This window comes from Silurus aristotelis (genome assembly GCF_946808225.1).
Source record: "Silurus aristotelis genome assembly, chromosome: 15".
In the NCBI taxonomy this organism is placed as follows: Eukaryota; Metazoa; Chordata; class Actinopteri; order Siluriformes; family Siluridae; genus Silurus; species Silurus aristotelis.
Genome location: NC_139588.1, coordinates 11,191,143 through 11,204,503, shown reverse-complemented (window position 1 = coordinate 11,204,503; position 13,361 = coordinate 11,191,143). Strand labels below are relative to the sequence as shown.

At 38.5% G+C, this 13,361-nt stretch overlaps 1 protein-coding gene across 3 annotated transcripts in view; it reads left to right on the top strand.

Moving 5' to 3' along the window:
- Positions 1–1,263: 1,263 nt before the first annotated feature.
- Positions 1,264–13,361, top strand: part of ppm1ab (protein phosphatase, Mg2+/Mn2+ dependent, 1Ab) — a 40,931-nt gene continuing 28,833 nt past the window's right edge. Inside the window, exons 1-6 of one of the 3 annotated variants that reach the window (XM_083561999.1) lie at positions 1,264–1,655; positions 2,084–2,950; positions 3,116–3,233; positions 7,865–7,976; positions 8,628–8,685; positions 9,724–10,625. In XM_083561999.1, the coding sequence (XP_083418125.1) occupies positions 2,090–2,950; positions 3,116–3,233; positions 7,865–7,976; positions 8,628–8,685; positions 9,724–9,771 (1,197 nt within the window). In that variant the 5' untranslated portion in view covers positions 1,264–1,655; positions 2,084–2,089 and the 3' untranslated portion in view covers positions 9,772–10,625. Of the gene's footprint in view, positions 1,656–2,083; positions 2,951–3,115; positions 3,234–7,864; positions 7,977–8,627; positions 8,686–9,723; positions 10,626–13,361 lie in introns of those variants that run through there. The other 2 variants (XM_083561998.1, XM_083562000.1) reach the window with 2 other exon arrangements.

Genomic DNA, 13,361 nt, shown 5'->3' with positions numbered 1-13,361 from the left:
AACATTTTTTTGTTTTATTAATGGCTTCAGTTGATTTATTTACTCGTTTTATTGAATCCTAGACCAGATATGAATCAGAACAAAACTAAACCAATACACTATATGGCCAACAGTTTGTCGGTTTTCCACAAACTTATACTACAAAATTGCAAGCATGCAGTTTTATAGGACGTCTATGCATGCTTCAACACAACAATTTTCCTCCATTGAACTTAAGCTGCTCAAACATGTCCCAGCATGTCCATGCCTCTGTGTACAAAATAAAGACATAGTGTGCCACAACTGAAATAGAGGAACTCCTGGATCCTGGTCCTAAACCCCACTTGACAATTTGGCTGCACCCCAGATCTCCTTACTTGCTAACTTTTAAGTCAATAGGCAAATCCCCAAAGCTTTGCTCGAGAAAGAGGTGAAAAGCCTTCCCTGAGCAGTGGATGTAATTATAACAAAAAGACGGTAAGTTTGGGGGAAAGGGTGGTACAATGTGATGAATGTTCAAAAAGCATGTATTGTGCATAATAATGTCAAATGTCCACAAACTTCTCGCTATGCAGTGAGAGTATTGGCCTAACCAAAGAATCAGTTTGGCTCAGAACAGACCTATATGATAGATATCTCAGAATAGTACATAACAGAGAACCAAAGAGGGCGGAAGGTGCCATCCCAAAGTGAAACCCCATCTATTTATGTAAAGGATAAAATGTCATTTTAGGAACATTATTAGCAGACTGCCCATATTAGGAACTTGAACTGAGGCTCGTAATTGCTCGATGGCACCCTACAAGCCATATAAGCACTACAGTGTGGATTTATTCACGTCATATGTCATTTAGTTTGCATAAATTTAGTGCAGACTTCTTTTAAATGTGATTTAAGTGTAGGGTTGGGGTAGCAAAGCTTATACCAGTGGTGGTTGCAATCCTCAAAAGACATACTCCAGAAAGAATAGGAAACCTTTTCCTGGGTAGTGGCTGACATGAAAAAAAAGGTGGTGATGATGGTGGTGGTGAGAGTAAATGGAGGGGGTTCTGGAATGCCATGTTCAACAAGCACATAGTAACATAGTAATGCATGGAAATGTCAGGTGTCTACAAACTTCTGCCTGTGCAGTCCTTGTGTTCATCAAAACAAAAGATGAGTTTGGGTCAAGAAGGCAGCTATGTGAAAAAGCACCATGTACCCGCGATGACGTCAATCCGGAGACAGAATCAGCCTATTGACATGGGCGACTTACATCCGGGGATCTGAGCGTCGCTGCGGAGATGTGCTGGTTTGAGGAGGGAGTCGGCGGACCGGATCCCTCCCTCTCTGTGTTAGAGGAAAGACACAACCGCAGCGAGACACACACAGGTGCTAAAATGGAGCTCGGTGTAGACCACTGCATGAGACGACCATAATGCACGTCGTCAGTATTCCTCTCTGGGATACAAACGCACGTCTTTCTCTCTATCTCAGCTCTTCCACCTATCCTGTCTCGCCTGCTAGTCAGTGAGTGGGTCCTGCTACCACGCTAGCTAACTGCTTAGCTAATACCTGTCTACTAGCAACTAGTGACGCGTCTGGTTAGTGAGACAGCTGCTCCTCGTGGAGCTAAACAAAAGGAAACCTCTTCAATCTTCTAATTTCGGCTTCAACAAAGAGCTGTAAGGAGACTGGTAAGTTAATATCTGAGTCACTGAAATAAGAAGTCTTTCCGGTTAGCGAGCTAGCTTGTGTTAGCGTGTTGGACATACTTTAGGAACAGAAACCAGGTGTGGTACACGTGGACAGGTTTTCGATCTAGTTAACGATCACTTGTACTATGTTTTAGAGTCTGATTGGCTGAAAAAGTTACTAAACGAGCTAAGTTGTTTAGTCAGTAGTCCAGATGTGGGCGTGGCCGAGTGACAGGTGGTTATTGTGTATGGGTCTGAACATTTTCCATCGGTTTTTTTTTTTATTTTATTTTTTTACTTTCCAAAGTATTTGCATAACTATTTTATTCACGCTTCATTCTTGTAAAGTAAGCGAATAGGGGAAAAAAACACCTAATTAGTATGTGGCGTATGTGTTTGCAATGCTTCTTTGTGTTCTGTTGAAACAGACAACAATGGGTGCTTTCTTGGACAAGCCAAAGATGGAGAAGTTAACCGCACACGGAGAGGGAAATGGCCTGTGCTATGGCCTGAGCAGCATGCAAGGGTGGAGGGTCGAGATGGAGGACGCCCACACAGCGGTCATCGGCCTTCCAAACGGTCTGAGCAAGTGGGCGTTTTTTGCCGTTTACGACGGCCACGCTGGATCTCAGGTGGCCCGGTATTGCTGTGAACACCTGCTGGAGCACATCACAAGCAACCCGGATTTCCACACCGGAGGCCCAGGTGGAGGCAGTGAGGGTTCTCAAGCTGAGCCGTCGGTGGAGAGCGTGAAGAGTGGCATTCGCACGGGCTTCCTGCAGATCGACGAGCACATGCGAGCTATGTCGGAGCGCAAGCACAGCGCTGACCGCAGCGGCTCCACAGCTGTAGGAATCATGGTTTCTCCTAGTCATCTTTATTTCATCAACTGTGGGGATTCGCGGGCTCTGCTGAGCCGTGGTGGCCGGGTCCACTTCTTCACTCAAGACCACAAGCCAAGCAACCCTTTAGAAAAGGAGAGGATTCAGAACGCGGGTGGTGCCGTTATGATTCAGCGGGTCAACGGTTCTCTGGCTGTCTCTCGTGCTCTCGGAGATTTTGACTACAAGTGCGTTCATGGGAAAGGCCCCACAGAGCAACTGGTGTCCCCAGAGCCTGAAGTGTATGAGATCGAACGGTCAGATGCAGAGGATGAGTTTGTAGTACTAGCCTGTGATGGAATCTGGGACGTCATGACCAACGAGGAACTGTGTGACTATGTGCGCTCAAGGCTGGAGTTGACCGAGGACCTGGAGACTGTGTGTAATGAAATTGTGGACACCTGTTTGTACAAGGTACGGCCAGACTGCTAAAGTTGCTCAATCGTTTTTAGGTCCGATAAATATATTAGGAAAAAATAGTGTGTTATTTAGATCAGTACACAATGAGTCAGTGTGTGTAGTTGGCATTGCATAACTGTTTCCTTCTCTTTCTTTTTGTTTTTTCTCGTTTGTACACAGGGTAGCCGTGACAACATGAGCGTGGTACTGGTATGTTTTCCGGGTGCACCCAAGATCAATCCAGAAGCTGTGAAGAGAGAAGCAGAGCTGGATAAGTACTTGCAGAACAAAATAGAAGGTGGAGCATCCAAAAAGGCTAATAAATAAGTTACATTACCACGGTGAACATTAAAACACCTCTAGAAGTTTGAGCAGTTTTAGGAAAACTGCACCCTCAATGCCAATCAGTTGATGTCTTTAAAAGACCCAGATGTATTTTATTATGTAACATGCCATGTCGTGGTGTCCCAAAAAAGTGCCAATAGAACGAAGATCGTAAGATGATCTTCACATTCTGAAACTTTTCACAACCCAGCTTTGAAAGGACTCATTTATCAGAATCGATCAAAACATTATAGCGAGAATAAAAAGTAAAAGAATTCTTTGATATACTTGTGCCAAAGGCATTCCCACAGTATGACGAATGATCGTGCGTATTGCGTTGAGTTGTCGATTGGCTAACTCCAGGGTTCACCATGACTCCTAAGTGAGGCAGTCCAGTCATACAACAGGGCTTCAGAAAGCTGACTCGACTTCTAGCTCCATAGTTATATATGAAAGCTGCTATACTTAGAGGTATCTAATGTAGAAAACAAACCAAATTCAGAACCACATTTATTTTTGGTGGTAGCTATCTGTTTAACAAAAGACAAAACGCTAAGTGTAGTGATACATGTTGTTCACGTTCATGTACTCCGATGGCCTTACAGTGTTCCATTCAGATTCTCTTGTATAAGCATGTGTTTGAGATTGGCACCATGTTTATTCGTACTTTCCTGAGCTGATGTGCTAAAACGAATGAAACCAAATGTTAGAGATGTAATTGCTTGTAGCATTACTGAACTATTACAGGCACAAAGTGAGGCTTCAGGTTCAGGGGTGCATTTGTAGACGTGATTAATTTGGGTTGCCTTGATACTCATTTTCTGCATGATTCTGGTTTCTGCCTGTAACGAGGAATGCTGTTGCCGTATTGCTAGTTGTCAAAACTAACTAGCTAACTCAAGAGTAAAAGCTATTTCGAAAATAGTCCACGGGCATGTATAATACCAGTAGCATGATGATTTTAAATGCATTCCTGCATGCAAAGCAGAAGACGTTTCCGTAACAAAACAAAAAGCAGGGGTACTGCTCCTGATCAGACTCGAGTTGTCATCGTCTGAAAGAACGTTTGGAATGATTTTCTACTCCTCTATAAATTTTTTCTTCTCTTAGACCAGAGCTGAACACAGTATTTAAAAAGTCTGAACATGTACTATTAGAATACGTTCAAGCAGTTGTTTATATCTACTGATGCCAACACGGGTTTGTCTTGCTACCTTCACTATTCAACAAAAATTGTTTACCTTTGGAAATCCATAGTAATAGCGTTTCCATTTAGGTGGCACAACCATGTCACGCAGCAGTTGACCATATGTGATTTTAACCACCCAAATTTGGCACGTTTTCTTTGTTTCTTTAAGCTCACGCAAAGAAATCTGATATGATGTGTAATATTTCCATGTTTTATTTGGTAGCACCTGCACGAAGTATGTAATTTGGAGGTATATATATATAGAGATATAGATATATAGATATAGATATAATGTGCTACAACTACAGCTTTATTATTGTTCTTCCTATTACTAGTATTAACGTACTACTAATAATATTGAGAAGTATAATGATCTTTTCCTCTGTTAATTGGGCTGATTGGAATATGAATGGAAATCTCACAACATCGCTCAGATTGACTCATGCCGCTTTTTGTGGTTTTCCATTCTTGCACTTTTCTTTTTCTTTTTTTTTTCTTTTTTTTTTTGCAACCTGAAGCATGTGTGGTGTCCCCTATATTCCAATTGCGTTTTATTTCACTTGTTCATCTCTCAAGTCCCATGTTTGCAGTGGGTTTTTTTTTTAAGCATAAGGCATTATATATTCATTCTTCTGTTTTTTTTTGTTTTGGTTTTTTTTGCACATTGTGTGTGCAGGTGTGTCTAAAATTAAAGTTGTAGCATATGGCAAAATAGTGCACTAACACTTGAGTGAGGAAACAAGGATTTTACATTTATTTACACACACACACACACACACACACACACACACACACACACACACACACACACACACACACACACAAACACGCACACACAAAGGTACTAGTTAATACCAAACAGGGACTAGTAGCTTGACTAAAGGAATGGTGATATTCACCTCCCATCATTTTTTCCACTCTAGGACAGTTGTTCTTTATGTGGAAGTATGCTCAATAGGAGACAAACATTACCTGACACGGTACAGATAGTGGGTCTCTGAATAACTGGAAGTGCAGTCAGAAACTCATATTTGTTGAGTGTGTGTACAATCAGATTTGATTATGATTTCTTCTTTGGCATAAGAGACAAATGACTACCCGGCTTATCTGTCTCTTCTACCAAAACACAAGTGTATGATGAGATTTACTTCATCCAGACTGGATTTCCTTGTGACATAATGAGACGGTCTCACACTTTGTGATTTTGAAGCGTAAGTGCGAGATAATGCTATGATTTTAGAATGCACAACAGGTGGAGGTATTATTACTGATGTGTTGCTGTGAGGTTTTGTAAACTAATCCTCATTGCAGCTTGCAGATATGTAAAAGGATCACAAAGTGACCAGATCGATGGTATACATATATCTAATGAAAGTCTCATCTTTGGGTTTTTTTTTTTTTTTGGAACGTCACCAACGAGCGCAGTTGTTTGAAACAGTCATGTTAAATGATTTATGTGGCTGTCAAATGTGGAGTTAAATTGAGACAGAGCACTGAGAATGCACCTATATTAAACTCAGGTCACACCATTAAAAGGTCAGTATGGATCCACTGACTTAAATAAAACATTCAGACGTAGCATTTTATGTATTGCTGTGACCCTTTTCTTTTTTTTTTTCTTTTTTTACTTTCCAAAGCCTGAAGCATTTCTTTTTTCTTTTTTTCGCTCTCGCCATTGTGCGGAACTATCCGTAACCAAGCTTTTAAATAAAATCTAGTAAAATGGATCCGGTGTCTAGTAATTGAGCATTATGTACATGCCCATTCCACTAAGGCTCAGGTGAAATTGATCAAATTTATCAGCAGATGAGGCCATTTTTGCACAAATCAGAGATTTCTATGCCTTTGATAAATTGTATTTGAGATTTTTTCGTACCCTTTTTGATAGAGATTGATAAACGAGGCCCAATGTATTACAGGTTTTCTAAACTTTGAGTTATTTTCCAATACTTACAGTGATTATCGCAGTGGAGCCCATCTTGGATTTGTTTGGTGCGACAGGTTTTGAGATTTTTTTTTCTTCTTTCAACCTTGGAACTCCAGTGTTTTCTGGCTCGACTTGTTGAACAGGTTTTAATCTGTAAGGCACTGGTTAGGTAACGTTATCTAAAAAAAAACAAAAACAACAAAAAAATACATACCATTTGCATAACCTATAAACATCAACTTGGGAAACTTTTCTAAGGCGATAGAGACGTTATTTTCCCACTTTTTGTAAAGTGGCCGTCCCTATGTTACACGTTTGTCTTTCAGGATTTTCATTAAGGAGCAACCGAAGACACGTATTTATTTGAATTATTTATTCTGACAACATTATTTACCTCTTTCGAACCAAACAACCCAGGCATTCCGATTTATTCAGCCAAAAACAACACAAATTTTTATAAACTAAGCTATTTTCCTCCCTGTTTTAATGTTTATCTGTCAGTTGTGTACCAGTGTCATGAAGCTTGTTTATTTAATTGTAAACTAAAGGTTTTGTGAGTTGATCAGACGTTTTCTGGAGTCTTGACTTCATCTCCAGTGAACTCTTTTGCACACTACATGGATTTCCAAATGAAATTCTTAGTATTTTTATTTGATCAGTTTTATCCAAGGGTGGTGTTACAGTCTTTAAGTCTCAGCATTCTGTATGTTTGTTTGCATCTGTTCATTACCATTCAGTGGGGAACTCTCATATTGCCCTGATTTGAAATGATTTCACCAAAATGTTCCATAAAAGGGAAAATCAGTAGCAAAGTTTTTTTTTTGTTTTTTTTTTAAAGGGGGATGAGCCTTCTATGCTTTATTTGTTTGATTTCTATTTTTGTATGTTAGCACCCAAACACTGGCTATGTAGAGACGAATTGTTGATGTTATTCTTAGATGTTAATGATGATTCAAATAAAAGTTACTTATTGAACTCTTGAGATTGTGAGCTTTCTTATTTAGACATAATACCCTGTTTCATGATTCATTACTAAAATATGGAGATGTTTATTTTATTTAATGCATGAAGTAGCTATAGTTTTTGAAGAGGTTAAATCTAGAGAGAAATCGGACTTAAAGGAAATGTAGATGCGTATCACGTGGACTGTTTCAAATTAGAATGATATCGGGGAGCTTATATTTAAAGTCAGATGTTTAAAACAGCTCAGTGATGTATGGAAGGAAGCATGTTCTTGAAAAGCATTTATTTATACCTCTATTAGGAACAGGTTGGGGGTAGCATGAGTCATAGAAGACAACCTTTGGCTGGATGCCTGCAATGATGACTCACCCACTAGGCTCAGCCTTCTTGCATGCCAGGATAATTTAATTATGATATCTAAATATTATTGAATCTTTTTTTTAAAAAAGGTGTGGCTTTTGTGTACACATACATTGCTTTCGCTGGACTAATCTGACTCACCTCAAAAGTCCTTGTGATTCCTCAGAACTCATTAAGAAGCAGGGTGTGGACAGCATTCCAGACTTAGCCAATGTGATGTGTGTGTTAGCGACGGAGAGCATCCCGAACCTTCCACCCGGGGGAGATCTGGCTAGCAAGTGAGTGCTTTTTATACAAAACATGCAAAATACGTCCAGTTGCAGACAAAAAAAAAATCACGATGGTGGAGGAAAATTCAAATGTTAACAATCCATTTTTTAGGAAAATGAGCCAAACAAAAATTTACTGTCATTTCTAGATAGATCATATCTTTTCACCTCCCATTCTCATCTCTCCTCATTACCTTACAAATTAAATTATTCATGCCAAGCTGATGCATTTTTAAACCCTGTCCAGAAGAAAAGTCTTTTCGATTTATGGTTTGGTATAATAAACAAATGAGCTTAGAGAATTCTCATCGACTTCCCAGCACTCCCTATTATATGCTTTGCAACTGTCACTTGCTGTTATGTATATGCATGTGTATGCATGTACGTATATATATAGAAAGAGAGATAAAGAGAAAGAGGGAATTTTGATCATCGGTCATTTCTGCGTTAGTGATAAGCTGCTGAAATGTAGGCCAAGACACTGCAACACAGCACTTTACAGAATCTAGGAAATGCTGCCTGTTTACCATACTGCTGGCTCGAAACAAAACGGGTCAAGATCTCACAATCCAAAGAGAAAAAAAAGTATAATTACATTTCAAATACATACAGTATATTTTTTTACCGTTACTCATGCCATATCCTGTTTTGTCTCGGTAGACGGAGCGTCGTGGAGGAAATGTACAATAGACTCAACCCACACCAAAGTGACAGCACAGTGAGTAACCTCAAGCAGAACATTTACTTTTTATGCTGTTAAAACTGCTTCCTTTTTTTTTTTTTTTTGGCCTGGTGCGTCTTTGTTTAATCATGTCTTTCTACATGTTAAATGTAAGTGACCTAAAAATAATGCGGATACTTTATTTGAGATGTATTCACCCAATATCACTATACATATCAGTAATAACTACATGCACCATGTATTAATATGCTGAACCTAGTACCGTATTTTCCGGACTATACTTTTTTCCCACGCTTTGAACCCCGTGGCTTAAACAACGAAGCGGCTAATAAATGGATTTTTTCTGGGTTTTTCCCGGTTTCACAAACTTCAAGCCAAAAAAACGAATTATTCGTCACGCTGAAAACAACCGGGCATGAAAATACGCACTTCACCTGTGTTCTGAGCTGCATGTCATCAGGAGAAAAGCTTCCACCGATGGTGATTTTTAAACGCATGACGATGCCAAAAGAAAAACTCTTGAGAGAAATAGTTGTGAAGGGAAGGAGGAAGACAGTGAACAATGACTTTCTTGGTAGGCTACTGTTTAGATACAAGCTGTTGTAGCGCGTTGTATCAGGGTCATGGGAGAGCTCGCTAACTCCAGTTACAACAGAAATTATATAAGCACAGACAGGTTTTCAAAACTCGTGCTTTTTTATTTTTCTTGGAAACAGTGTTACGGGTTAGTCAAAGAAACTTAGAAATGAGCATCAGAAAATAATAAGGACATATTCCTCGGTCTTGCACACATGCAGTAATAGCGTAAAAATGCGGCGGCAGGCTATTCCAAAAATGCTGCTCTGCTCTTAAAGGAGCCACAACATATTTCACCCATTACACCGTGTAACAGACACTGTCTTTCGTTAAAGCCTGTGTAAAGTTCATTAGTACAAGTGCAGACAGGTGCTTATACACAGGTGCGGCTTATATATGGGTGCGCTTTATAGTCCGGAAATTACGGTAATTAGACTTGTATACTGTGAGGGGGAAAAATGCCCCTGCACTAAGCCTGTGTTATACATGCTTTTTCAGTGTGGAGCCACCAACTGGGGCAATGTATGTGGATCCTCCAGGCTCTAAACATGATCATGTTTCCTCATATACTTTTTACACACTTTTTTGAATTGAATAGATACTGATATCATGATACGACAGCACCAGGTGCATCCAGCTTCAAAACTACTGTAAGAAGACCTACTGCTACCTCTAAATTCACTCTTTGTATACTGCCTTAAATACTGTCAATAAAGACAGACAGACGCAGGTATAATAACGAGGGCAATAGAAATCTTTGAGCGAGTATATGTAGCATGTACTGAAAGCAATTCCTATTCAAGAATAAACAACTACTTGTGTATGCCTTCTTATAACCGTCTTTGTAAATATGACTGGTGTTTATTACAAGTGCTTTTTCTCTTTGCATGTTATAATTGGAATGATTGTATATAAACTGAGAAGTCTTGGTGAATCAGAGGGAAAATGTATTGCCTTTTTCTTCCTATTCAACATATTGCAACTATGTATGACTGTCTATGACTGTAATTGGAGTGAGATGAAAAATGATAACCACTGCAGCAAATGACTTTTTACTTCTACAAATTGTAATATACAGTTCCTTTTTTTTTTTTTTTTATCAACTTAATAAAATTATTTGTGCAAAAGTTTTGAAGTGACATCGTAAAGCCATAAAAATAATTAACTAGTTTATAATTGAGTCAAGAGAAATATATATATTATGTTCATTAATAATTGCAGATTTCCTTTTTTTCCCCATTATTAAATAAATTGCAAGTAAAAAATTTTTTTTTTACTTTTCATGTACAAAACATATGCAAGATAAAACTGCATAAAAGCATTAAACTGCTTGTGCATAGTAAATGGAACAGTTTTTACTATACCATCCATATGGTGCTATCAAATCAGGAAATGTGCAATTTTGGCGAAGCTTTTTTTTTTTTATTTCATTGCCTGACAGTCTACTATCGCAAAGTCTCTACCTCTTAACCGACTTACCTCTTTTTTTTTTTGCTGGTTTAATTGCCCAGATTTTAAATGAACAATAGCTAGCTCTCAGCAGTGACCATCAATATCAGAAATTTCTCAGTCCATGAATTTGTTTTTAGATCAGTGCAATTGGTTTTGCTTTGTTCCTGTTACTGGTCTGCCACTCACAAAATGTTGTAGATGAGTACTGATCATATCGAGACTGTTTGCCTACCCTTTGCTTTGAACATCAAAGCAAGAGACTTTGGCCCTCTGTGGCTAAAATAAGCTCCACATCCCTTTGAGCGTGTGTCAGATATGCACACACCTAATTGAATGACACCGACAGCGTATCTCACAATGCCTAATAACACGATGCAAATTGAACAGAAAAAAAAGAATTAATTTCTTCTTAACATACAGAATACACTATAATACACTGTTCATTTACTTTAATGTCTAGTATTTGGTTGCAGTTGAAAGCAGTGCTAGCTTGTTCTTTGGGGCAGATGGGGAAGAATCACATCATTTATATATCAGCTGCTCAGCTCCATCTATTTTAATTCCTTTGAATTACAGATCACTTTCTGAGTGACCAGACTAATGGTCCATTTATCTCCCAACCTTTTTTTAGATTTTGCACAACTGCAGAGCAGCAAGCTCACACGTCCCTTTTTAGCACCATAGAGCTATTTCACCTAGTGGTCAAAATGAGAACTGCAACAAGCGCTGAGAGAGGTCTATTGCAGCAGACGTTATGCTGCCTCATGCTCCCTCTTTAAATATTTTCAGTGAAAAAGGGGGAAATTTGACATGTGCTCTGCAGCTGCCAAACATTGTTTTATTGCAAGAAATCTAAATGAAGTCTAATGAATTTCTGCAAGCAAATGCAAACTGCCTTTTAGTGCAGTTAGTTTGTCTGAAGTCCAGAACCAATTCTGTTGTAAAGATATATTTTAATGATTTAAAGAGGGGAAAGGAGGATTAGACACAGATGACCAAATCCTCGAAATGAGCTTCTAGACTAGACGACTAAATATTCCAGGGAAACTCAAAAATTTCTCCATGTCATGTGTGGGGAAAAAAAACGTGTTTGATGTTATGGCATCATCATCATCATCTTCATCATCATAACCTGCTCCACCAAAATGTAAAGTATTGAGCGTCTATTTACTGAATGTGTAATGTTCTGTAGTGTTTCATGGTTTATACACTTCTCTTTGTATTTCTTTCCATGTTATACTTTTGAAGCACTGCATGCTCCTCTGTGCAAAGAATTATTTTTATGAGCATTATTATTTGGACTAATGATACCAGCTAAAACTGTGTGCACACCTGATTTTTACCCATAAGTGTTTGTTGAACCTCTCATTTGAGTATTGGTTCCCTTCAACAGCCTCCACTTTTTTGGGGGGAACGCTTTTGTGGTTAAGGATTTGCCCATTTAGGCACACGAGAGCATTAATGAGGTCAGGCACTTGTTCTAGATAAGGAGGCCCATGCAGTCATGTCCTGCAGTTCATCCCAAAACTTTAGTGGGGTTGAGGTCAGGGCTCTGGGCAGCAACCTTGGCAAGCCATGTCTTCTTTGCGCACAGGAGTATTGTCATGTTGTAAAATGAGCAGGACCTTTAATTACATTGAAGCTGCAGCATTCAAATGCGTGTGTCAAATTTGTATTACACTATTTTGGTGAAGAATCACATATGGGTGCGATGGTGTCCAAATACTTCTGCTATATAGTGGCCATGTCAGTAGATGAAATATAATTTTTTTAAATTGTGGAATCTCTTGATTTGTGTTTGTATAATGAGCATTGATTATGTTGGTTATGACCAAGAATAAAATATTTATGCAAATATATTACTTTTTTCCCTCCACTGTGTTTGGCTCTTTTGTAATTGTTAAATGGTGTGACACATGATGTGGTGAATTATTATCGACTTTGTAAAAATAGGTAACTATTTTACATCAGAAGATTGTACTTGACACTTTTTGTGTCGTCTCCCCCCCCCCCCCCCCCCACCCCCCACCCCCAATCTGGTATCTTATGCCAATGAACATCATCACTATTTCAACATGTTATCAATATTTTCAGGATATAAAGAAGCTTTTTTCCTCCCCCCACAGTATTATGATTTATAGTATAAATGTTCTAGGACTACAGTCTGGTATCTCTGCCAAGAAATATTTTATTCTGGAATTTTCGGCCCTCAGAGAATTAAATGGTGACGACTAACAGTAAATTAAAATGGTTCAGTGAATGAAAAATAGTGTGTGCGCTATACTGTCTGTATTGACGTTCTTGTTTTTAAACACTCAGCATTACTGAACTCTGTATTACTCCGAACTCCATATGCTATAATGTAGCGAAAGGTTGATCAAGCTTCTATATTTTCTCTTTTAATTTTGAATAGGTTGAAACCAAAAGAACCTGCTAATTGAATCTTTTCATTTTTCTACCTTTTTGTGAATTTGTCTGTTTTTCTTGCAAGAAAAAGGATTGAATGGCATATTTTACTTCTTGTTCTCTACTCATTAAGACATAACTAGTCAAGGTCATATCTGGTTTATTTCCTTTTCTTTAAAAGACTGCTCTTAAATGATTGACAGGTGATGTGCTTTAAAATATAATATTATATAAATTATATTATATAAATAAGTTTTTATGTAAAATGTGTTTAAATA